Raw genomic sequence first — 27,020 nt, forward strand, 5'->3', positions numbered from 1 at the left:
ACCGTGGACCGTTTGTTCTTTTTAAATTTAAGAAGCTCTTTCCTGTACTGGTCACAGTTATGTTCAAGTTTAGTGACCCAACTGGCATTGTTGGAATCATTTAATAACTTCTTGGATTCCTTCTCCAGGGTTTTAATTTTAGCCCGAGTTGAATCAAGTTCACAGCGTGCCTCCTCGATCACTAGAATCATAAGATCTAGCGCGCACCTGTTTAAGATGCCAATCCATTTTCTGATAAACTCTGGGTTATTTCTCCCGATGGTAGGGGTATTCCTACAGCGAAACCCACGAGGGATTTTCTTGTCTCTGTAGTATTCTGTTAGAGAGGAGGCATGCAGTAGGTAATCCGTCTCACGGCGTTTAAGCTTGAACAACTGAAAATATACATCTTCCATGGTATGCTTAGCATCATAACCAGGTACTTTTTCTTTGAGCAAAATCCCCTCTATTTGCTCTAGGGTGAAGCAAAAGGTCTCACCAGGCGGTACAATAAAGTTGTGGCATCCTGTTGCATCCTGCGATGCTGTAGTGCCACTGGCTGAATCCATAATGCTTATACTGCACACTAATGCCACACCAGTGAAACAAAGTGAATAAAATCAGACAGCCTAGCTTAGCTGACTGAAAAAAGGCACAGATAGGTCAGTCCAAATAGTCAATCTTTAAAAAATGCTGTAGGTGCCATACTACCTGGACTGCATGTTGCTGCAATCCCAATGTACAGAAATACAATTCAGCCGGTACTCAACTCCAATTCAAACAGCTTGCCCCGGTGCCATAGTCCAAAGCATACATACAACTCCAAACGTGGAAAAAAGGCACTCCAGAGGCTCAATCAATGAGCCTCCCGGGGTGGAACGCAAGCGGCCCAGGTTGCTATGCCTACCAGGCAGAGCTACGACCCGGAAGTGCAGCACAGTGGCGGCCGGAGACGGGAGAGGCGGCGGGAGACGAGGGGGATGACGCTGCTGGCTCGGGGGTACATTAATGGGTAAGTTCATGTATTACACTTGTTGGTTATGTCTTGAGGAAGGGGTTATCCCCGAAACGTCACATTCAATTACATCTTTTTTTATTGATTGAGCCTCTGGAGTGCCTTTTTTCCACGTTTGGAGTTGTATGTATGCTTTGGACTATGGCACCGGGGCAAGCTGTTTGAATTGGAGTTGAGTGCCGGCTGAAAAATAAATAAATATATATATATATATATATATATATATATATATATATATATATATATACACACAGACCCAGGGCAGTCCTCTAAATAACCTAACAAGTAAGGTACATTACCCTCACGGTTATATCACCATTTCAAAACTATTTAATCCAGCTCTTTCGTCAGGATATAATAATATAAAATTCGCAACTTTCCTCAAATTGATTCAAACCCTGGAAACTGAATGCCCCACATCCGGTCTGGATGCACGTGTGTGAAACAAAATTAACTACAAAGTGAACAACCCTTCACCACATTGATACAATGGTCAAACTATGGAAGCCTAAATAGACCATAGAAGTATAAATCACAAGCTGCAAACTGTTGCATAACATTGGGGGTGATTCCGAGTTGTTCGCTCGTTAGTTTTTTCGCTACGGAGCGAATAGTCGCAAACTGCGCATGCGCAATGTTCGCAGTGCGCCTGCGCCAAGTAAATCCGCACAAAAGTTTGTTATTTTACTCACGGCGTAACAAAGTTTTTTCATCGTTCTGGTGATCGTAGTGTGATTGATGGGTGTTTCTGGGCGGAAACTGGCCGTTTTATGGGAGTGTGCGGAAAAACGCTGGCGTTTCAGGGAAAAACGCGGGAGTGTCTGAAGAAACGGGGGAGTGTCTGGGCGAACGCTGGGTATGTTTGTGACGTCAAACCAGGAACGAAACTGACTGAACTGATCGCAGTGTAGGAGTAAGTCTCGAGCTACTCAGAAACTGCCTCGAAATTTCTATCCGCAATTCTGCTAATCTTTCGTTCGCAATTCTGCTATGCTAAGATACACTCCCAGAGGGCGGCGGCTTAGCGTGTGCAATGCTGCTAAAAGCAGCTAGCGAGCGAGCAACTCGGAATGAGGGCCATTGTAGCAATTCATATTAACCAAATCACGCTACTAATCTCAAATATAGTAAACTAGCTGTTCTACCCGTTCTTCGTACGGGAGTTTCTGATTTTCACAGTTGTGCATACAAATACTATTTGGTAATTCTATAGAGATGTAAATTTGAGACGTCTTAATATAAATAAATATTAATCCATGGTTCTTGGCGTTACCCAAGGAGCACCCGTGGCAGATTCGGTAAAAAGTGACAGGACTATTTTTGTAGTTTATTAAATTCTACACACTGGAGGTGCAATCAAAATTTTGATCCGATTGTCCGTTTGGGCGTTATCGTTCTCGCAATGCAAGCCATGCATCGGTAATGACGTCATTATGTCAATCCCCTTTTCATCCCCTAAGGGTAGGTCTATTAAAATTCTGATTACGTAGTTTTCCTATTTCCCACCTGAAGAAAACATATGTTAAATTTCAGCTTCCTAATATCTTGGGAAGTAAGAGAATTGGGGGTCTATTTACTAAGACTTACAGGGATATTCAATTTGCCCCGAAGAGACATCGGGAGTAAAAACTCCCGATGTTTCTTCGGGTGTTGCGGCCGGGCTATTCGATTAGCTCGGCCAGTAAAAAGTGCATTTACATAATTATTAATCCAACCCCTTCTTTGACAGTGATAAAAGTGCATACAGTATGTTGTATTGTGTTAACAAATAAATGCTTACTGCTTTGTAGAAAGGGTGCAGGAGGAAATCAGGACACATATGAAGCCAGGACAGATGCCTACAGCCGATGATAGAAGGAGTATGCCTTATACTGATGCAGTGGTACATGAAGTACAGAGGTTTGCCAATATCGTTCCCCTGAACTTGTCTCATACAACTGTAAATGATGTGAATTTTCGTGGTTACAGTATTCCAAAGGTGAGTTTGTGGTATTAGAGCAATGTAGCATTGTCTTCATTTATAACATTGTTTGTCTATTGTTTCTAAACAATTAAGGACCTGATTCTGAGGGCGGGATGAACTAAAGGGAAATTGCGGTAAAACCCCCATTTTCAGGGGTTTTACTGCATTTTCATATATACTAACCCCCGGCCGCTGGGTTTTGTAGAGGGTATCGCCATCTTTACCCTACCCTATAGAAATCTATGGGCTTCTTACCGCCGTCCCACTCACGATGACCCCCCCTCCCCTCGGCATACCTGTGTGCAGGCAGCCTTGGTCCTGGAACCCAAACTCCTCCTACCCCTAGCAACACAGCTGGAGGTCCTTCCGGCTGCAGGGAGGAGAAGGAGGAGCACGGGACAGACTGCCTGCTTGCTGGCCTGGAAGGCGACGGAGACCCCAGGGAGGTGACAGAGACCCCCCTTTTCACAGGTATCGTGGGGGGCCTACATCACCGCATTGCGATGTTAATCGCATATGTTAGTACATATTCGATTAGCATCGCTATGGTAGGCGGCGAGGGGCAGCGATGTATTTTAATACATCCCACCCCGAGTCAGACGCTGCAGCGCCCTTGTCTGCTGCCTCTTTTACCATTACTGCTTCTGTGACTTTATGCATGTGCTGTGGAAAGAAAATGTTCAACATCCAACTCCAACACTGCGTCTGAATTAGAATCATGCCCTAAATGTGATACTTCCGTCGTGATTGTTGGGACCTTTGCAGAAAGCATGGGGTCCCGGGTGTTCAAGGGATTACACCAGGATAAAGGGAAGAGTTGAAATCACTTGTTGGCAGACAGAGCTTCTACCAGCCAGATAATAGTCGCTGGTAAAACTTTAGGGATGTAGTTAAATAGTCAACACTTCCGCTGTCGACAGTCAAAATGTCAACTGTGCAAAGTCAACAGGAGAATATAGACACAGTAGTAATGTTATTTAAAGCTTTTTAACGATGTCAGCATTACAAGTTCAAACATGACGCTTTACTACTGTATCAAGTTAGAATGTCAATATGGTTAACATGCTTTACGTACACGTTGGCATTGTCCCATTGACATTATACTGTTGACGTTCGTGTTGAAAAATCATACACAGCCCAATCCTTATTTCCAGGGCTAGATTAAGGGTTCCAGCTGCCCTAGGCTAATACAGAAGTGCCCCCCCCCCCCCCTCCTTTCCCCACCCCCAATTTTTACCCTTATTCTTTTTTCATACTTACCTAGTGTCTATCGGTCCCCTTGTTAACGTAGAATCCATGGGGTACTGGTAAAAAAAATAATTTATACTCACCTAAACCGGTGTAGATCTGTCCTCTTCGTTCCAACGTCAAGTAGACAGCCACAGGGTTAAAAAGAAACAATACAGCGCACACTGCTTGCCCTCACACTGTCTGTCTGTCCCCAACCTGCTTCCCTCACACCGAGCACCTGCTCCACTCTAGCACACATTGCCATCTCCTCTCCTGCAGGCATCCTGCATCTGCTTGTGTTCAACTAAAGATGGCCTCCAGCCCTCCACAGTGACAGTCCGCACCTCACCTGTTTATAGACGAGTTGAACGGCGGCGATGGTTGGGGAGGCCCTGCTTATTTCCTCTCTTGCATTGAACACTGCTGTTGAATGAGGAATCAGTGCAAGATAGGAAACCAAACCCTATCAGCCAGTCTTACAGCTAGCTTATAGAAGATCCATCTCCCAACAATGGGGTCTATACATGAAGCAGTTAAAAGAGTAGAGAAGTGAGCCAGTAGAGAAGTTACCCCTGGCAACCAGTGTTGAGGTAACATTTATAATTTGCATATTATAAAATTATACAGAGCAACTTCTCCACAGGCTCACTTCTCCACTCTTTTCACTTCTTCATGAATAGACCCTAATGTATGCAGGGGACTGTAAGTGCAGGCTCCAGATTGCTAACAGGTATGCTTTGTATACTGGTTCTGTAGAACTCAAGACTCCACTTTGTCCCAAAGGACTCTCCAGACATACACCCTGTATTTCGTAGCGCTGCCAGAGAGTGTGGGCGATGCTGTACTATCTCCTGCCAGCAGCCCAGCCCCGTCCCGTCAAATCACAGGTTCGAGGGCAGCACAGGGTGGCAGGGGGCGCTGCTTCACTGCTGAGAGCACAGAGTGGAATCTTGTGAAATGTGCAGAAGGTTCCAGACTAAAATGTTCACTGGGGCACTATAGAGGTTATTGAGCTTGTTTTCAGTGAGTATGAACATTGTGGTAACCATAGAGATCATAGAGACATTCCAGCTGGGTCCACAATACACAATGACCCAACTAATTGCACCATAGATAAGACAGTGGCCATCAGCCTGATTTACCACATTAGTACTCACAAGGCTCACGTTTTGGGACTCATTTATTTATGACCAGTTATTTATATAACACGCACATATTGCGCAGCGCTTTACAGATAGTATTTGGCCATTCACATTAGTCCCTGCCCCAGCGGAGCTTACAATCTATATTACCTACCACACACATTCACGCTAAGGTTAATTTGTAGGGTACCAATTAACCTACCAGTATATTTTTGGATTGTGGGAGGAAACCGGAGTACCCGCAGGAAACCCATGCAAGCACAGGGAGAATATACAAATTCCACACAGTTAGGGCCATGGTGGGAATCGAACCCATGCCCTCAGTGCTGTGGGGCAGTAGTGCTAACCATTACACCGTCTGTGCTGCCCCACGAGAAGAGCCATAGAAAAGTGTCAGCAATGTTGTAAATAATGTGTGTGCAGGTGTTGATATTGCAGAGTTATAGAGGTACACACCAGCGGATTACTCACACTACTGTATGAACAGCACAGTTATTTAACCAGTGGCAGTTTCGGACTGGGGCATGTAGGGCCCACTGGGGAGATGCAATGGTAGGGGCCCATGTTAGGGGTGTGGCCAGTCTGCAGAGGGCGTGTGTCCTGCCACCTCATTGGTTTGACTAACCATTAGAGAGTGCAACTTTTGGGTCCCTTCATATACAGTATATACAGTAAATTCAGCTGCTGTATGTATGGCAGTGTACTAGATTAATAACAGATTAATTACAGCAATGCACTGTAGCAGATACACCATAGTCCAGTATAAGGTAACATATGTATAGTGTATAATTCAAATGCACAGTCTGGGACCTGGTGGGCTCCCAGGCAGTGGGTCCCACCAGTGTTTTCCCCTGTACCCCTGTGGGCCAGTCCCAGCCTGACCAGTTGTGTTGGTTTATTGATAGCAGGTACAGTCATACACACTGGTGATGGAGTGGCGTTAGAACGGAGTGGGGTTTTATACAGCTCATCAGTTGGTTGATGTATGCGGCAATGGGTAGCTGAGCAAGGATGCTGGAACAGCTTTGTAGCAGGTATTAACCTTGTATCTCATAGAACATGGGCAGGAGACCTCTGTCTTCCACCATGTCACTCTACACAGTAAAGACAAGGTGTTCCCTGCACATGCTCAGTAGAGATCTCGGCACCCATTTTGGGATAGGGCATGAAGCCTCCCTGGGGGGCAGGAAGACTGGAGTCTCAGTCTGCACAGTAGTGAACTTCTTTTTCAACAAGTTACACAAGCTATTAGTTTTAATAATATATTTACACAATGTACTACTTTTTCATCGTAGGGAACAGAGGTCATTCCTCTTCTCACATCCGTTCTTTATGACAAGTCTCAGTGGAAAACTCCATATGAATTTAACCCAAATCACTTTCTGGATTCAAGTGGGAAGTTTGTACGACCCGAGGCATTTTTACCTTTCTCTGCAGGTTGGTGCCTTGAACTGTTAAAATGCTAAAGGTAATATCTATCTATCTATCTATCTATCTATCTATCTATCTATCTATCTATCTATCTATCTATCTAGCAGGAGCGGGGCTGGTGAGTATTCATTTTTGTTTTGTAAGCGCCGCTACCAGGGGCATAACTACAGGGGGGCACATCTACTCCGGTCAAAACTACTGAGGGCACAGCTACAGGGAGCAAAAATACTGGGGGTTAAACTACAGGGAGCACAGCTACTGGGGTCACAACTACTGGGGGCACAACTACTGAGGGCACAACTACTGAGGGCACAACTACAGGAGCCAAAACTACAGGGGGCACAGCTACTGGGGCACAGCTACTGGGAGCAAAACTACAGGGGGCACAGCTACTGGGGGCACAGCTACTGGGGCACAGCTACTGGGAGCAAAACTACTGGGGGTACAACTACTGAGAGCACAGCTACTGGGGGCAAAACTACTGAGGGCAAAAATACTGGGGGCACAACTACTGGGGGCACAACTACAGGAGGCAAAACTACTGGGGGCACAGCTACAGGGAGCAAAAACACTGGGGGTTAAACTACTGGGGGCACAACTACTGGGGGCACAACTACTGAGGGCACAACTACAGGAGGCAAAACTACTGGGGGCACAACTACTGAGGGCACAACTACAGGAGGCAAAACTACAGGGGGCACAGCTACTGGGGGCACAGCTACTGGGGGCACAGCTACTGGGGCACAGCTACTGGGGGCAAAACTACTGAGAGCACAGCTACTGGGGGCAAAACTACTGGGGGCACAACTACTTAGAGCACAGCTACTGGGGGCAAAACTACTGGGGGCACAACTACTGAGAGCACAGCTACTGGGGGCACAACTACTGAGAGCACAGCTACTGGGCGCACAGCTACTGGGGGCACAACTACAGAGGGCACAGCTATTGGGGGCAAAACTACAGGGGACATATCTACAGGGGCAAAACTACAGGAGGCACAGCTACTGGGGGCACAACTACTGAGGGCACAGCTACAGGGGGCACAACTACAGGGGGCACAACTGTGACCACGCCCCTTCCCTATGTAGTCACACCTCTATTTTTTGCCGTGCGCCTACGATGAGCACAAACCCTGTTTTGCTTCAGCGGGGGGGATATGGGGTGCCGAAGGAAACTTTCGCCCTGAGCGCCACAAGGTATAGAACCGGCCCTGGTCACATGCATCGTCCATCGTCGAAGCATCCACACTTGCATTATCTTTCAAATATATCGACCAGTGCGTAGGGCCCTTTAGATTTGGGTAAGTTATTTTGTTTCTGTGCAGGGTAAATACTGTCTGCTTTACTTTTACACTGCAATTTAGATTTCAGTTTTAACACACCCCACCCAAATCTAACTCTCTCTGCACATGTTATATCTGCCCCCCCCCCCCCCCCCCCTGCAGTGCACATGATTTTGTGCATTAGAGAAACCAATTGTGTCAACTTTATCCATAAAAGCATGCAGACATGGTTAAGAGTTTCAGTTGTTGTCAGACCAAAGACCAGAATGGGGAAGAAATGTGGCCTGAATAACTTTGACTGTAGAATAATGGTTGGTACCAGATAGGGTGGTCCGACTATCTCAAAAATTGTGGCTCTCAAATGATTTTTACACAGAACAGTCTCTAGAGTTTACAGACATAGTACACAAAACAAAAACAACCAGTGGGCAAGGGTGTATCTAGGGTTCCGGGCGCCCCTGGCAAAGTAAAGGACTGGCACCCCCCATATTTGAAATAGGGAAGGTGCATGTGCAAAAAAGGGACATGATCTTGTGGGAAAGGGGCATGACTATATAATAGTTCCCCCAATTCAAATTATGCTACACAGTAGTAACCCATATACACATCATGCCCACATAGTAGCAGTTCCCTTTACACATTATGCCCACACAGTAATTCTTATACCACTGAGGAGACAACAGCAGTGCCTGGCCTGGATGAGGAGGCAATGCCACCCAAGGCCAGCTGGTATAATGAAATAGTAGTGCAAAGAAGTGCAGTACAGCGCACTACTCAGTGGTGAAAGTAGAACAAAAAAATCTTAGTGGTACTGTGTGTGTGCGCCCAAAAAATGGGTGGCCAATGAAAATGGGGGCGTGATACACATATAACCCCAATAGTGCAGTGCCAGATACACATATGCCCCTAATAGTGCCAAATACACATATGCCCCTACAATACCAGAAACACATATGCCCCCACAGTGCCAGATACACACATACTCCCACAGTGCCAGATACACATATAGATACACACATGCCCACACAGTGCCAGATATGCCCTCACATTGCTAGATATGCCCCCACAGTGCCAGATACACATATGTCCCCACAGTGCCAGATATGCCCCCACAGTCATATAGTCATTGTCTCCATCCCTGCACATAGCCATAGTCACCTCTCAGTAAATGGCCATAGCCCCCACCTCCCCAAACAATAGCCTTAGTCCCCCCAGCACATAGCCGTAGTCTTCACCTCTCCCAACACAGTCATACAGTAGTCCCCACCGCCCTCCCATCACATAACAATGGTTCCCTACCAGCATAGATAGTCATAGTCCCCTTCCCTGCACATAGCCCCTCACCTTACCAAGCACATAGCCATAGTCCCCATCCCCCTCCCAGCACATATCTATAGTCCACCCTTGGCACACAGTAGTAGTCTCCCCCACTCCCAGTACATACTGTACATAGCCTCCCCACACAGCACATATCCCTAGTCCCCACAACATCCCAGCAGATAACCGTAGTGTCTGGCAATACCTGCTGTGCAGAGCTGCGTGGGATGGAGGGCGGAGGATCGCTCTGCAGGCAGGAGCTGGCGCCGGTGTATGGCACCGCACCAAACTACGTGAAGAAACTGAATATAAACTACAGCTCCCAGCAGCCCTTGCCGCTGGAAGCACCCGACAGCAAGGGTTGCTGGGAGTTGTAGTTTCTTTTCAGTTTCTTCCATGTAGTGCTGAGCGATCCTCCGCCTTCCATCCCAGGCAATGCACAGGCAGCTTGGCACAGCAGGTATTGCCAGACACTACAGCTTAAGGCAGGCATGTCCAAACTGCGGCCCTCCAGATGTTGTGAAACTACATATCCCAGCATGCCCCAACACAATTTTGCTCTCAGAGAATGCTAAAGCTGTGTCAGGGCACACTGGGATGTGTAGTTTCTCAATAGCTGGAGGGCCGCAGTTTGGACATGCCTGGCTTAAGGGATTCCACCCATTGGCCGAGCGTGGCGCCGTCGGGCAGCTCCCCCTGCTCGGCTGGCACTCCTGGCAAGTGCCATCCTGGCCAATGGGTAGATATGCCCCTGCCAGTGGGCTGCAGTTATGTCGGTGAAAATGCCATGTTAAGGTTAGAGAAGAGTGGACAGACTGGTTCAAGCTGACTAGTACAATACAATGTATTTAACTCAAGCGCCCCCCAGGTTTAACATGTCAAATGAAACACAGTTTTTCCATTCTCTTGTTGTAGTTCACAACCTGCAAAAATGTGTGCTTACGGTATTTACACCTTATATCACATGTCATATCCTGCAGCTCCAAACGACATCACACGTGTGATGTCGTTTGGAGCTGCAGAATATGACATGTGATATGCTTTCTATATTTATTATTTATGTGAGTGCAACTTGTAAAATATTACATTTTGTAATTTTATAAGGATTACTGCACTATTAGTTTCGTTCTTTTATATGTGTCGTGAGGCAAACTTAGACACACAGGCCCTCATTCTGAGTTGATCGCTCGCTAGCTACTTTTAGCAGCCGTGCAAATGCATTGTCGCCGCCCACGGGGGAGTGTATTTTCGCTTTGCAAGTGTGCGAACGCATGTGCAGCCGAGCGGTACAGAAACATTTTGTGCAAAACAAGACTAGCCCTGAAGTTACTTATCCTGTGCAATGAATCCAGCGACGGAGGTCCCGGAATTGACGTCAGACACCCGCCCTGCAAACGCCTGTACACGCCTGCATTTTCCCAAACACTCCCAGAAAACGGTCAGTTGACACCCATAAACGCCCTCTTCCTGTCAATCTCCTTGCGATCGCCTGTGCGAATGTATTCCTAACTAGAACCATTGCACAGTAACGATGCTCTTTGTACCCGTTCAACGTGCGTGCGCATTGTGGCACATACACATGCGCAGTTTTGCATTTTTTTACCTGAATGCTGCGCTGTGAAAATAGGCAGCGAGCGATCAACTCGGAATGACCCCCACTATCTACAGGTTGAAATTACTGAGAGAAATCTAGTCCAGCTGTCTACTTGTAGGTCTATTGAGGAACACTAATGACCAATACAAAAAACCTGTGATGTGTCTGAAACCATTTTGGGATTCTCTGAGTGCAATGTGTTAAAAAAAACATTTTTTACAACATTGAAAAGGATCTCTATACTATATTATTTTATTCTTTCATATGTGTGACTTCTGGTGCCTTACTTTTAAGGTGAACATTGCATAAGCACACATTTTTGCAGGTTGTGAACTACAACAAGAGACTGGAAAAACTGTATGTTCCCTTTGACATGTTAAACCTGGAGAGCACTGGCGTTTCTATTATGGGTGCAGTGTGTGCGGTGCACACGGCCCCCTGAGTCCAGAGGGGGCCCCCACCGCACACACTGCATCCATTTTTAAAATACTTACCCCTCCGAAGTATAGCGCCGGCATCCGCAGCGCCGCTAGAACACAGTGAAAATGGCACAGCGCCCATTTTCACGGCGTTCTGCGCATGCGCAGTAGAGTCTGAGCCCTCTAGTGCTCAGACTCTACAGCACTCCGCCCAGAGAGGAGGGGGCCCGACGGAGGAGGCTGAACACAGGCCTCCTCCTCTCTTAAAACGCCCCTGCTGGAGAGTGCCTGAGTTAAATACATTGTATAGTACTACTAACATTTTCCTGGAAGTAGGTGAAACTTCTATTTGTGTTTTTGCTGGGCTGACTTCTGGGTCTTGTTGCACACCCTACCACAACCTATTTCTTTTGAAATTGTATGGTTCAAGCTGACTGAAAGGTAACAATAATCATACATTACAACAATGGCATGCAGAAACGTATAGGGACATATTTACTAAAGTGCAGGTTTATAAAAGTGAAGATGTTGAAAGGACTACCAGTTCTGGCTTCATGCGGTGAGTAGCTCCATTGTGCAGCTCCAGGGAAGCCTTGCTCATCATACCCTTTAAAAGGCTTTTTACAGCCTCCAATGGACTGAGCAGCCCCCGTCCTACTTCCCCAGTACATGGAGAAGTTTTAAGCCAGGCTCCCATGCCAGACCTCAAGCGCAGGAGAAACGAAGGACAGATTCCAATATGGCTCCCAGAACAGTTATACCATCAGCACCTAAAAAAGCAGCTTCTGACCCAGATGACTCTGACAACTCTCAGGTGCCCCCCCTGACTTCCTCATCACTTATTCTGATACGGTGGATCAGTGGTTCCCAAACTGTGTGCCATGGCACCCTGGGGTGCCTCAGGACACTTGCAGCGGTGCCCTGGTTTGTTGGTCCAGGACCAATTAAAATTATTCATGGTCAATGTAATAGGCAAAACCAGTGTTGGTGACTGCCAATCATAAAATCTGTGGACAAACAGAAGCAAATCTTGTCCCTCATCGCACAATTAAATCTAAGGATGTCACCTAAACACAATTTACTTAATTTAATATTATATTCTAAATTTCTCAACAAGAAACTTTTGGCCTAGGGGTGCCGTGAATAAATTCTGATACTCCAGGGCGCCGTGATTCAAAAAAGTTTGAGAACTACTGCAGTGGATGCAATCAAATCCACCATGGGACTTCTGCTGTCTCAAGCTGTATCTGACATTACATCACAGCTCCAATACCTTACTCACAGGGTAACTAGGAGGGGGATGGGGACTATGGCTATGTGCTTGGGAAGGTGAGGGGCTATGTGCAGGGAAGGTCCCCACGAGGTCCCCATCCCCCTCCCAGCACATAGCTATAGTCCACCCTTAGCACACAGTAGTAGTCTCCCCCACTCCCAGTACATACTGTACATAGCCTCCCCACACAGCACATATCCCTAGTCCCCACCCCACAACATCCCAGCAGATAACCGTAGTGTCTGGCAATACCTGCTGTGCAGAGCTGCGTGGGATGGAGGGCGGAGGATCGCTCTGCAGGCAGGAGCTGGCGCCGGTGTATGGCACCGCACCAAACTAAGTGAAGAAACTGAATATAAACTACAGCTCCCAGCAGCCCTTGCCGCTGGGAGCACCCGACAGCAGGGGTTGCTGGGAGTTGTAGTTTATTTTCAGTTTCTTCCATGTAGTGCTGAGCGATCCTCCGCCTTCCATCCCAGGCAATGCACAGGCAGCTTGGCACAGCAGGTATTGCCAGACACTACAGCTTAAGGCAGGCATGTCCAAACTGCGGCCCTCCAGATGTTGTGAAACTACATATCCCAACATGCCCCAACACAATTTTGCTCTCAGAGAATGCTAAAGCTGTGTCAGGGCACACTGGGATGTGTAGTTTCTCAACAGCTGGAGGGCCGCAGTTTGGACATGCCTGGCTTAAGGGATTCCACCCATTGGGCGAGCGTGGCGCCGTCGGGCGGCTCCCCCTGCTCAGCTGGCACTCCTGGCGAGTGCCATCCTGGCCAATGGGTAGATATGCCCCTGCCAGTGGGCTGCAGTTATGTCGGTGAAAATGGCATGTTAAGGTTAGAGAAGAGTGGACAGACTGGTTCAAGCTGACTAGTACAATACAATGTATTTAACTCAAGCGCCCCCCAGGTTTAACATGTCAAATGAAACACAGTTTTTCCATTCTCTTGTTGTAGTTCACAACCTGCAAAAATGTGTGCAATGTGGGGAATAGACGGGCTCCGCAGGAGACTGGGCACTCTAAAAGAAAGATTAGGTACTATCTGGTGTGCACTGGCTCCTCCCTCTATGCCCCTCCTCCAGACCTCAGTTAGGACACTGTGCCCGGAAGAGCTGACACGATAAGGAAGGATTTTGAATCCCGGGTAAGACTCATACCAGCCACACCAATCACACCGTATAACTCGAGATACTATACCCAGTTAACAGTATGAAATATAACTGAGCCTCTCAACAGATGGCTCAACAATAGCCCTTTAGTTAGGCAATAACTATATACAAGTATTGCAGACAATCCGCACTTGGGATGGGCGCCCAGCATCCACTACGGACTACGAGAAATAGATTTACCGGTGAGTAAAATCTTATTTTCTCTGACGTCCTAGTGGATGCTGGGAACTCCGTAAGGACCATGGGGATTATACCAAAGCTCCCAAACGGGCAGGAGAGTGCGGATGACTCTGCAACACCGAATGAGAGAACTCAAGGTCCTCCTCAGCCAGGGTATCAAATTTGTAAAATTTAGCAAACGTGTTTGCCCCTGACCAAGTTGCAGCACGGCAAATTTGTAAAGCCGAGACCCCTCGGGCAGCCGCCCAAGATGAGCCCACTTTCCTTGTGGAATGGGCTTTTACTGATTTAGGATGCGCCAATCCAGCCGCAGAATGCGCCAGCTGAATTGTGCTACAAATCCAGCGAGCAATAGTCTGCTTAGAAGCAGGAGCACCTAGTTTGTTGGGTGCATACAGGATAAAAAGTGAGTCAGTTTTCCTGACTCCAGCCGTCCTGGAAACATAAATTTTCAAGGCCCTGACTACGTCCAGTAACTTGGAATCTTCCAAGTCCCTAGTAGCCGCAGGCACTACAATAGGTTGGTTCAAGTGAAAAGCTGATACCACCTTAGGGAGAAACTGGGGACGAGTCCTCAATTCTGCCCTATCCATATGGAAAATCAGATAAGGGCTTTTACATGACAAAGCCGCCAATTCTGACACACGCCTGGCCGAGGCCAATAACATGACCACTTTTCCACGTGAGATATTTCAAATCCACAGTTTTAAGTGGCTCAAACCAATGTGATTTCAGGAAACTCAACACCACGTTGAAATCCCAAGGTGCCATAGGAGGCACAAAAGGGGGCTGAACATGTAGCACTCCCTTTACAAATGTCTGAACTTCAGGCAGTGAAGCCAGTTCTTTCTGGAAGAAAATTGACAGAGCCGAAATCTGGACCTTAATGGAACCCAATTTTAGGCCCATAGTCACTCCCGACTGTAGGAAGTGCAGAAAACGACCCAGCTGAAATTCCTCATTAGGGGCCTTCCTGGCCTCACATCACGCAACATATTTTCGCCAAATACGGTGATAATGGTTTGCTGTTACTTCTTTCCTAGCTTTTATCAGCGTAGGAATGACTTCCTCCGGAATGCCCTTTTCCTTTAGGATCCGGAATTCAACCGCCATGCCGTCAACGCAGCCGCGGTAAGTCTTGGAACAGAAAGAGCCCCTGCTGTAGCAGATCCTGTCTGAGCGGTAGAGGCCATGGGTCCTCTGATATCATTTCTTGAAGTTCTGGGTACCAAGCTCTTCTTGGCCAATCCGGAACCACGAGTATCGTTCTTACTCCTCGCCTTCTTATTATTCTCAGTACCTTTGGTATGAGAGGCAGAGGAGGGAACACATAAACCGACTGGTACACCCACGGTGTCACTAGAGCGTCCACAGCTATCGCCTGAGGGTCCCTTGACCTGGCGCAATATCTCTTTAGCTTTTTGTTGAGGCGGGACGCCATCATGTCCACCTGTGGCCTTTCCCAATGGTTTACCAACAGTTGGAAGACTTCTGGATGAAGTCCCCACTCTCCCGGGTGTAGGTCGCGTCTGCTGAGGAAGTCTGCTTCCCAGTTGTCCATTCCCGGAATGAACACTGCTGACAGTGCTAAGACGTGATTTTCCGCCCATCGGAGAATCCTTGTGGCTTCTGCCATCGCCATCCTGCTTCTTGTGCCGCCCTGTCTGTTTACATGGGCGACCGCCGTGATGTTGTCTGATTGGATCAGTACCGGCTGGTTCTGAAGCAGGGGCCTTGCTTGGCTTAGGGCATTGTAAATGGCCCTTAGCTCTAGAATATTTATGTGAAGCGAAATCTCCTGATTTGACCACAGTCCTTGGAAATTTCTTCCCTGTGTGACTGCGCCCCAGCCCCGAAGGCTGGCATCCGTGGTCACCAGGACCCAGTCCTGTATTCCGAATCTGCGGCCCTCTAGTAGATGAGCCCTCTGCAGCCACCACAGCAGCGACACCCTGGTCCTTGCCGACAGGGTTATCCGCTGTTGCATCTGGAGATGGGACCCGGACCATTTGTCCAACAGGTCCCACTGGAAAGTCCTTGCGTGGAACCTTCCGAATGGAATCGCTTCGTACGAAGCTACCATTTTTCCCAGGACTCGTGTACATTGATGTACTGACACCTGTCCCGGTTTTAGGAGGTCTCTGACTAGAGATGACAACTCCTCGGCTTTCTCCACTGGAAGAAACACTTTTTTCTGGTCTGTGTCCAGAATCATTCCCAGGAACAGAAGACGTGTCGTCGGGACCAGCTGTAAATTTGGAATATTGAGAATCCAGCCGTGCTGTTGTAGCACTTCCCGAGAAAGTGCTACCCCCACTACCAACTGTTCCTTGGACCTCGCCTTTATCAGGAGATCGTCCAAGTACGGGATAATTAAAACTCCCTTCTTGCGAAGGAGTATCATCATTTCGGCCATTACCTTGGTAAAGACCCTCGGTGCCGTGGATAACCCAAACGGCAGCGTCTGGAACTGATAGTGACAGTCCTGTACCACAAATCTGAGGTACTCCTGGTGAGGAGGGTAAATGGGGACATGCAGGTACGCATCCTTGATGTCCAGGGAGACCATGTAATCCCCCTCGTCCAGGCTCGCAATAACCGCCCTGAGCGATTCCATCTTGAACTTGAACCTTTTGATATAAGTGTTCAAGGATTTTAAATTTAAGATGGGTCTCACCGAACCGTCCGGTTTCGGTACCACAAACATTGTGGAATAGTAACCCTTCCCTTGCTGAAGGAGGGGTACCTTGACAATCACTTGCTGTGAATGCAGTTTTTGGATAGCCACCAACACTGCCTCCCTGGCAGAGGGAGTTGCTGGCAAGGCAGATTTTAGAAAACGGCGGGGGGGGGGGGGGGGGGACGTCTCGAATTCCAGCCTGTACCCCTGAGATACTACTTGAAGGGCCCAGGGATCCACCTGTGAGAGAGCCCACTGTGTGCTGAAATTTCTGAGACGGGCCCCCACCGTACCCGGATCCGCCTGTGAAGCCCCAGCGTCATGCTGTGGACTTACCGGACGCGGGGGAGGACTTTTGCTCTTGGGAACTGGCTGTATGCTGCAGCTTTTTTCCTCTACCTTTGCCTCTCGGCAGAAAGGATGCGCCTCGCGCCCTCTTGTGTTTATGGGGCCGAAAGGACTGTACTTGATAATACGGTGCCTTCTTTTGCTGTGGGGTAGCCTGTGGCAAAAATGTCGATTTCCCAGCCGTAGCTGTGGAAACGAGGTCTGAAAGACCATCCCCAAACAGTTCCACCCCCTTATAAGGCAAAACTTCCATGTGCCTTTTTGAATCGGCATCACCTGACCACTACCGAGTCCATAACCCCCTTCTGGCGGCAATGGACATTGCGCTTATTTTTGATGCCAGCCGGCAAATATCCCTCTGTGCATCACGCATGTATAAGACAGCGTCCTTTATATGCTCTACTGTCAGCAAAATAGTGTCCCTATCCAGGGTATCAATATTATCCGACAGGGAATCTGACCATGCAGCAGCAGCACTGCACATCCATGCTGATGCAATCGCTGGTCGCAATATAATGCCCGTGTGTGTATATATAGCTTTTAGGGTAGCCTCCTGCTTTCTATCAGCAGGATCCTTTAGGGCGGCCGTATCCGGAGACGGTAGTGCCACCTGTTTTGATAAACGTGTAAGCGCTTTATCTACCCTAGGGGACATTTCCCAACGTGACCTATCCTCTGGCGGGAAAGGGTACGCTGCCAATAACCGTTTAGAAATTATCAATTTCTTATCGGGGGAAGTCCAGGCTTCCTCACACACCTCATTTAATTCCTCAGATGCAGGAAAAACTACTGGTAGTTTTTTCTCACCGAACATAATACCCTTTTTTGTGGTACCTGGGGTACTATCAGAAATGTGTAATACATTTTTCATTGCCTCAATCATGTAACGGGTGGACCTATTGGAGGGTACACTAGTCTCATCGTCGTCGACACTGGAGTCGGTATCAGTGTCGACATCTGTGTCTGCCATCTGAGGTAGCGGGCGTTTTAAAGCCCCTGATGACATTTGAGACGCTGGAACAGTCACAAGCTGAGTAGCCGGCTGTCCTATGTCGTCAAACCTTTTATGTAAGGAGCGGACACTGTCACGTAATTCCTTCCATAAGTCCATCCACACAGGTGTCGACCCCTCAGGGGGTGACAACACATTTACAGGCATTTGCTCTGCCTCCACATCATTTTCCTCTCATACATGTCGACACAGCGGTACCGACACACAGCACACACACAGGGAATGCTCTGACAGAGGACAGGACCCCACAAAGCCCTTTGGGGAGACAGAGGGAGAGTATGCCAGCACACACCAGAGCGCTATATACCACAGGGATATCACCTATAAAGAGTGTTTTCCCTTATAGCTGCATATATATATTATACTGCGCCTAAATTTGTGCCCCCCCTCTCTTTTTTACCCTTTCTGTAGTGCAGGACTGCAGGGGAGAGCCAGGGAGCGATCCTTCCAGCGGAGCTGTGAGGGAAAATGGCGCCAGTGTGCTGAGGGAGATGGCTCCGCCCCTTTTTCGGTGGGCTTTCTCCCGCTTTTTGTGTTATTCTGGCAGGGGTAATATACACCTATATAGCCTATATATGGGGCTATATATGGTGTCAGTTTTGCCAGCCAAGGTGTTAATATTGCTGCTCAGGGCGCCCCCCCCCAGCACCCATCAGTGACCGAAGTGTGTGGTGTGCATGAGGAGCAATGGCGCACAGCTGCAGTGCTGTGCGCTACCTTGGAGAAGACAGAAGTTTTCAGCCGCCGATTTTCCGGACCTTCTTGCTTCTGGCTCTGTAAGGGGGACGGCGGCGCGGCTCCGGGAACGGACGACGAGGTCGGGTCCTGTGTGCGATCCCTCTGGAGCTAATGGTGTCCAGTAGCCTAAGAAGCCCAAGCTACCACCACTTAGGTAGGTTCGCTTCTTCTCCCCTTAGTCCCTCGCTGCAGTGAGCCTGTTGCCAGCAGGTCTCACTGTAAAATAAAAAACCTAAACTATACTTTCTTTCTAGGAGCTCAGGAGAGCCCCAAGTGTGCATCCAGCTCGGCCGGGCACAGAAATCTAACTGAGGCTTGGAGGAGGGTCATAGGGGGAGGAGCCAGTGCACACCAGATAGACCTAAATCTTTCTTTAGATGTGCCCAGTCTCCTGCGGAGCCGTCTATTCCCCATGGTCCTTACGGAGTCCCCAGCATCCACTAGGACGTCAGAGAAATGTGTGCTTACGGTATTTACACCTTATATCACATGTCATATCCTGCAGCTCCAAACGACATCACACGTGTGATGTCGTTTGGAGCTGCAGAATATGACATGTGATATGCTTTCTATATTTATTATTTATGTGAGTGCAACTTGTAAAATATTACATTTTGTATTTTTATAAGGATTACTGCACTATTAGTTTCGTTCTTTTATGTGTGTCGTGAGGCAAACTTAGACACACAGGCCCTCATTCTGAGTTGATCGCTCGCTAGCTACTTTTAGCAGCCGTGCAAATGCATTGTCGCCGCCCACGGGGGAGTGTATTTTCGCTTTGCAAGTGTGCGAACGCATGTGCAGCCGAGCGGTACAAAAACATTTTGTGCAAAACAAGACTAGCCCTGAAGTTACTTATCCTGTGCAATGAATCCAGCGACGGAGGTCCCGTAATTGACGTCAGACACCCGCCCTGCAAACGCCTGGACACGCCTGCGTTTTCCCAAACACTCCCAGAAAACGGTCAGTTGACACCCATAAACGCCCTCTTCCTGTCAATCTCCTTGCGATCGCCTGTGCGAATGTATTCCTAACTAGAATCATCACACAGTAACGATGCTCTTTGTACCCGTTCAACGTGCGTGCGCATTGTGGCACATACTAGAGATGAGCGGGTTCGGTTCCTCGGAATCCGAACCCGCCCGAACTTCAGGTTTTTTTACACAGGGCCGAGCGACTCGGATCTTCCCGCCTTGCTCGGTTAACCCGAGCGCGCCCGAACGTCATCATCCCGCTGTCGGATTCTCGCGAGGCTCGGATTCTATCGCGAGACTCGGATTCTATATAAGGAGCCGCGCGTCGCCGCCATTTTCACACGTGCATTGAGATTGATAGGGAGAGGACGTGGCTGGCGTCCTCTCCGTTTAGACTAGAGTACTAGAGAGAGACACAAATTTTGGGGAGCATATTATTAGGAGGAGTACTACTTGCTGCTGATAGTGTGACCAGTGACCACCAGTTTAATTAATCCGTTCTCTGCCTGATAAAAAACGACACACAGTGTGATACAGTCACATACCATATCTGTGCTCAGCCCAGTGTGCTGCATCATATGTAATACTGTATATCATTATCTGACTGTGCTGAGTGCTCACTGCTCACACAGCTTAATTGTGGGGGAGACTGGGGAGCAGTTATAGCAGGAGTACATATTTTAAGTACAGTGCACACTTTTGCTGCCAGAGTGCCACTGCCAGTGTGACTGACCAGTGACCACTGACCACCAGTATTGTGATTGTCTGCTGACCACCAGTATATTGTGATTGTCTGCCTGAAAAAGTTAAACACTCGTCGTGTGGTGTTTTTATAAACGCATTCTGCAGACAGTGTCCAGCAGGTCCGTCATTACATAATATATACCTGTCCGGCTGCAGTACTAGTGTGATATATATATATATATATATTTTAATTTTATCTCATTATCATCCAGTCTATATTAGCAGCAGACACAGTACGGTAGTCCACGGCTGTAGCTACCTCTGTGTCGGCAGTCGCTCGTCCATCCATAATTGTATACCACCTACCCGTGGTTTTTTTTTTTTTCTATCTTCTTGATACTAGTAGCTTACTTTAGGAGTCTGCAGTGCTGACAGACAGTATCCAGCAGGTCCGTCATTACATAATATATACCTGTCCGGCTGCAGTACTAGTGTGATATATATATATATTTTAATTTTATCTCATTATCATCCAGTCTATATTAGCAGCAGACACAGTACGGTAGTCCACGGCTGTAGCTACCTCTGTGTCGGCAGTCGCTCGTCATCCATAAGTATACTAGTATCCATCCATCTCCATTGTTTACCTGAGGTGCCTTTTAGTTGTGCCTATTAAAATATGGAGAACAAAAATGTTGAGGTTCCAAAAATAGGGAAAGATCAAGATCGACTTCCACCTCGTGCTGAAGCTGCTGCCACTAGTCATGGCCGAGACGATGAAATGCCAGCAACGTCGTCTGCCAAGGCCGATGCCTAATGTCATAGTACAGAGCATGTAAAATCCAAAACACCAAATATCAGTAAAAAAAGGACTCAAAAATCTAAAATAAAATTGTCGGAGGAGAAGCGTAAACTTGCCAATATGCCAGGTGTTTGTGTCGGCCACTAGGGTCGCTTATCTTACTCACACAGCTACCTCATTGCGCCTCTTTTTCTTTGCGTCATGTGCTGTTTGGGGAGTGTTTTTTGGAAGGGCCATCCTGCGTGACACTGCAGTGCCACTCCTAGATGGGCCAGGTGTTTGTGTCGGCCACTAGGGTCGCTTTGCTTACTCACACAGCTACCTCATTGCGCCTCTTTTTTTCTTTGCGTCATGTGCTGTTTGGGGAGTGTTTTTTGGAAGGGCCATCCTGCGTGACACTGCAGTGCCACTCCTAGATGGGCCAGGTGTTTGTGTCGGCCACTAGGGTCGCTTAGCTTACTCACACAGCTACCTCATTGCGCCTCTTTTTTTCTTTGCGTCATGTGCTGTTTGGGGAGTGTTTTTTGGAAGGGCCATCCTGCGTGACACTGCAGTGCCACTCCTAGATGGTGATTAAATAAACGAAATACCCACTCCTAGATGGGCCAGGTGTTTGTGTCGGCCACTAGGGTCGCTTAGCTTAGTCATCCAGCGACCTCGGTGCAAATTTTAGTACTAAAAATAATATTGTGAGGTGTGAGGTGTTCAGAAATAGACTGAAAATGAGTGGAAATTATGGTTTTTGAGGTTAATAATACTTTGGGATCAAAATGACCCCCAAATTCTATGATTTAAGCTGTTTTTTAGTGTTTTTTGAAAAAAACACCCGAATCCAAAACACACCCGAATCCGACAAAAAAAATTCGGTGAGGTTTTGCCAAAACGCGGTCGAACCCAAAACACGGCCGCGGAACCGAACCCAAAACCAAAACACAAAACCCAAAAAATTTCAAGTGCACATCTCTAGCACATACACATGCGCAGTTTTGCATTTTTTTACCTGAATGCTGCGCTGTGAAAATAGGCAGCGAGCGATCAACTCGGAATGACCCCCACTATCTACAGGTTGAAATTACTGAGAGAAATCTAGTCCAGCTGTCTACTTGTAGGTCTATTGAGGAACACTAATGACCAATACAAAAAACCCGTGATGTGTCTGAAACCATTTTGGGATTCTCTGAGTGCAATGTGTTAAAAAAACATTTTTTACAACATTGAAAAGGATCTCTATACTATATTATTTTATTCTTTCATATGTGTGACTTCTGGTGCCTTACTTTTAAGGTGAACATTGCATAAGCACACATTTTTGCAGGTTGTGAACTACAACAAGAGACTGGAAAAACTGTATGTTCCATTTGACATGTTAAACCTGGAGAGCACTGGCGTTTCTATAATGGGTGCAGTGTGTGCGGTGCACACGGCCCCCTGAGTCCAGAGGGGGCCCCCACCGCACACACTGCATCCATTTTTAAAATACTTACCCCTCCGAAGTATAGCGCCGGCATCCGCAGCGCCGCTAGAACACAGTGAAAATGGCACAGCGCCCATTTTCACGGCGTTCTGCGCATACGCAGTAGAGAGATCTCAGGGAAAATGGCCGCCGCGCCATTTTCCCGGAGATCTGCGCATGCGCAGTAGAGTCTGAGCCCTCTAGTGCTCAGACTCTACAGCACTCCGCCCAGAGAGGAGGGGGCCCGACGGAGGAGGCTGAACACAGGCCTCCTCCTCTCTTAAAACGCCCTGCTGGAGAGTGCCTGAGTTAAATACATTGTATAGTACTACTAACATTTTCCTGGAAGTAGGTGACACTTCTATTTGTGTTTTTGCTGGGCTGACTTCTGGGTCTTGTTGCACACCCTACCACAACCTATTTCTTTTGAAATTGTATGGTTCAAGCTGACTGAAAGGTAACAATAATCATACATTACAACAATGGCATGCAGAAACGTATAGGGACATATTTACTAAAGTGCAGGTTTATAAAAGTGAAGATGTTGAAAGGACTACCAGTTCTGGCTTCATGCGGTGAGTAGCTCCATTGTGCAGCTCCAGGGAAGCCTTGCTCATCATACCCTTTAAAAGGCTTTTTACAGCCTCCAATGGACTGAGCAGCCCCCGTCCTACTTCCCCAGTACATGGAGAAGTTTTAAGCCAGGCTCCCATGCCAGACCTCAAGCGCAGGAGAAACGAAGGACAGATTCCAATATGGCTCCCAGAACAGTTATACCATCAGCACCTAAAAAAGCAGCTTCTGTCCCAGATGACTCTGACAACTCTCAGGTGCCCCCCCCTGACTTCCTCATCACTTATTCTGATACGGTGGATCAGTGGTTCCCAAACTGTGTGCCATGGCACCCTGGGGTGCCTCAGGACACTTGCAGCGGTGCCCTGGTTTGTTGGTCCAGGACCAATTAAAATTATTCATGGTCAATGTAATAGGCAAAACCAGTGTTGGTGACTGCCAATCATAAAATCTGTGGACAAACAGAAGCAAATCTTGTCCCTCATCGCACAATTAAATCTAAGGATGTCACCTAAACACAATTTACTTAATTTAATATTATATTCTAAATTTCTCAACAAGAAACTTTTGGCCTAAAGGTGCCGTGAATAAATTCTGATACTCCAGGGCGCCGTGATTCAAAAAAGTTTGAGAACTACTGCAGTGGATGCAATCAAATCCACCATGGGACTTCTGCTGTCTCAAGCTGTATCTGACATTACATCACAGCTCCAATACCTTACTCACAGGGTAACTAGGAGGGGGATGGGGACTATGGCTATGTGCTTGGGAAGGTGAGGGGCTATGTGCAGGGAAGGTCCCCACGAGGTCCCCATCCCCCTCCCAGCACATAGCTATAGTCCACCCTTAGCACACAGTAGTAGTCTCCCCCACTCCCAGTACATACTGTACATAGCCTCCCCACACAGCACATATCCCTAGTCCCCACAACATCCCAGCAGATAACCGTAGTGTCTGGCAATACCTGCTGTGCAGAGCTGCGTGGGATGGAGGGCGGAGGATCGCTCTGCAGGCAGGAGCTGGCGCCGGTGTATGGCACCGCACCAAACTAAGTGAAGAAACTGAATATAAACTACAGCTCCCAGCAGCCCTTGCCGCTGGGAGCACCCGGGTTGCTGGGAGTTGTAGTTTATTTTCAGTTTCTTCCATGTTGTGCTGAGTGATCCTCCGCCTTCCATCCCAGGCAATGCACAGGCAGCTTGGCACAGCAGGTATTGCCAGACACTACAGCTTAAGGCAGGCATGTCCAAACTGCTGCCCTCCAGATGTTGTGAAACTACATATCCCAACATGCCCCAACACAATTTTGCTCTCAGAGAATGCTAAAGCTGTGTCAGGGCACACTGGGATGTGTAGTTTCTCAACAGCTGGAGGGCCGCAGTTTGGACATGCCTGGCTTAAGGGATTCCACCCATTGGCCGAGCGTGGCGCCGTCGGGCGGCTCCCCCTGCTCGGCTGGCACTCCTGGCGAGTGCCATCCTGGCCAATGGGTAGATATGCCCCTGCCAGTGGGCTGCAATTATGTCGGTGAAAATGCCATGTTAAGGTTAGAGAAGAGTGGACAGACTGGTTCAAGCTGACTAGTACAATACAATGTATTTAACTCAAGCGCCCCCCAGGTTTAACATGTCAAATGAAACACAGTTTTTCCATTCTCTTGTTGTAGTTCACAACCTGCAAAAATGTGTGCTTACGGTATTTACACCTTATATCACATGTCATATCCTGCAGCTCCAAACGACATCACACGTGTGATGTCGTTTGGAGCTGCAGAATATGACATGTGATATGCTTTCTATATTTATTATTTATGTGAGTGCAACTTGTAAAATATTAAATTTTGTATTTTTATTAGTGATGTGCACCGAAAATTTTTCGCGTTTTGTGTTTTGGTTTTGGGTTCGGTTCCGCGGCCGTGTTTTGGATTCGGACACGTTTTGGCAAAACCTCACCGAAAATTTTTTGTCGGATTCGGGTGTGTTTTGGATTCGGGTGTTTTTTTCAAAAAACCCTAAAAAACAGCTTAAATCATAGAATTTGGGGGTCATTTTGATCCCATAGTATTATGAACCTCAATAACCATAATTTCCACTCATTTCCAGTCTATTCTAAACACCTCACAATATTATTTTTAGTCCTAAAATTTGCACCGAGGTCGCTGGATGGCTAAGCTAAGCGACACAAGTGGCCGACACAAACACCTGGCCCATCTAGGAGTGGCACTGCAGTGTCAGGCAGGATGGCCCTTCAAAAAAATAGTCCCCAAACAGCACATGATGCAAAGAAAAAAAGAGGCACACCAAGGTGGCTGTGTGACTAAGCTAAGCGACACAAGTGGCCGACACAAACACCTGGCCCATCTAGGAGTGGCACTGCAGTGTCAATCAAGACAGGATGGCACTTCCAAAAAATTGTCCCCAAACAGCACATGATGCAAAGAAAAATGAAAGAAAAAAGAGGTGCAAGATGGAATTGTCCTTTGACCCTCCCACCCACCCTTATGTTGTATAAACAGGACATGCACACTTTAACGAACCCATCATTTCAGCGACAGAGTCTGCCACACGACTGTGCCTGAAATGACTGGTTGGTTTGGGCCCCCACCAAAAAAGAAGCAATCAATCTCTCCTTGCACAAACTGGCTCTACAGAGGCAAGATGTCCACCTCATCATCATCCTCCGATTCCTCACCCCTTTCACTGTGTACATCCCCCTCCTCACAGATTATTAATTCGTCCCCACTGGAATCCACCATCTCAGGTCCCCGTGTACTTTCTGGAGGCAATTGCTGCTGGTGAATGTCTCCACGGAGGAATTGATTATAAATCATTTTGATGAACATCATCTTCTCCACATTTTCTGGAAGTAACCTCGTACGCCGATTGCTGACAAGGTGAGCGGCTGCACTAAACACTCTTTCGGAGTACACACTGGAGGGAGGGCAACTTAGGTAGAATAAAGCCAGTTTGTGCAAGGGCCTCCAAATTGCCTCTTTTTCCTGCCAGTATACGTACGGACTGTCTGACGTGCCTACTTGGATGCGGTCACTCATATAATCCTCCACCATTCTTTCCATGGTGAGAGAATCATATGCAGTGACAGTAGACGACATGTCAATAATCATTGGCAGGTCCTTCAGTCTGGACCAGATGTCAGCAGTGGCACTCGCTCCAGACTGCCCTGCATCACCGCCAGCGGGTGGGCTAGGAATTCTTAGCCTTTTCCTCGCACCCCCAGTTGCGGGAGAATGTGAAGGAGGAGATGTTGACGGGTCACGTTCCTCTTGACTTGACAATTTTCTCACCAGCAGGTCTTTGAACCTCTGCAGACTTGTGTCTGCCGGAAAGAGAGATACAATGTAGGTTTTAAATCTAGGATCGAGCACGGTGGCCAAAATGTAGTGCTCTGATTTCAACAGATTGACCACCCGTGAATCCTGGTTAAGCGAATTAAGGGCTCCATCCACAAGTCCCACATGCCTAGCGGAATCGCTCTGTTTTAGCTCCTCCTTCAATGTCTCCAGCTTCTTCTGCAAAAGCCTGATGAGGGGAATGACCTGACTCAGGCTGGCAGTGTCTGAACTGACTTCACGTGTGGCAAGTTCAAAGAGTTGCAGAACCTTGCACAACGTTGAAATCATTCTCCACTGCGCTTGAGTCAGGTGCATTCCCCCTCCTTTGCCTATATCGTGGGCAGATGTATAGGCTTGAATGGCCTTTTGCTGCTCCTCCATCCTCTGAAGCATATAGAGGGTT

General features: G+C 47.7%; 1 protein-coding gene across 3 annotated transcripts in view; it reads left to right on the forward strand.

Moving 5' to 3' along the window:
• LOC134945333 (cytochrome P450 2K1-like) overlaps positions 1-27,020 on the forward strand; it is a 251,682-nt gene that overhangs the window by 210,181 nt on the left and 14,481 nt on the right. For 2 of the 3 annotated variants that reach the window (XM_063934537.1, XM_063934538.1), the window contains 2 exons: positions 2,785-2,972; positions 6,625-6,766. In XM_063934537.1, the coding sequence (XP_063790607.1) occupies positions 2,785-2,972; positions 6,625-6,766 (330 nt within the window). The remainder of the gene's footprint in view (positions 1-2,784; positions 2,973-6,624; positions 6,767-27,020) is intronic. The other variant, XM_063934539.1, reaches the window with a different exon arrangement.

The sequence above is a fragment of the Pseudophryne corroboree genome, chromosome 7 (assembly GCF_028390025.1).
Source record: "Pseudophryne corroboree isolate aPseCor3 chromosome 7, aPseCor3.hap2, whole genome shotgun sequence".
In the NCBI taxonomy this organism is placed as follows: Eukaryota; Metazoa; Chordata; class Amphibia; order Anura; family Myobatrachidae; genus Pseudophryne; species Pseudophryne corroboree.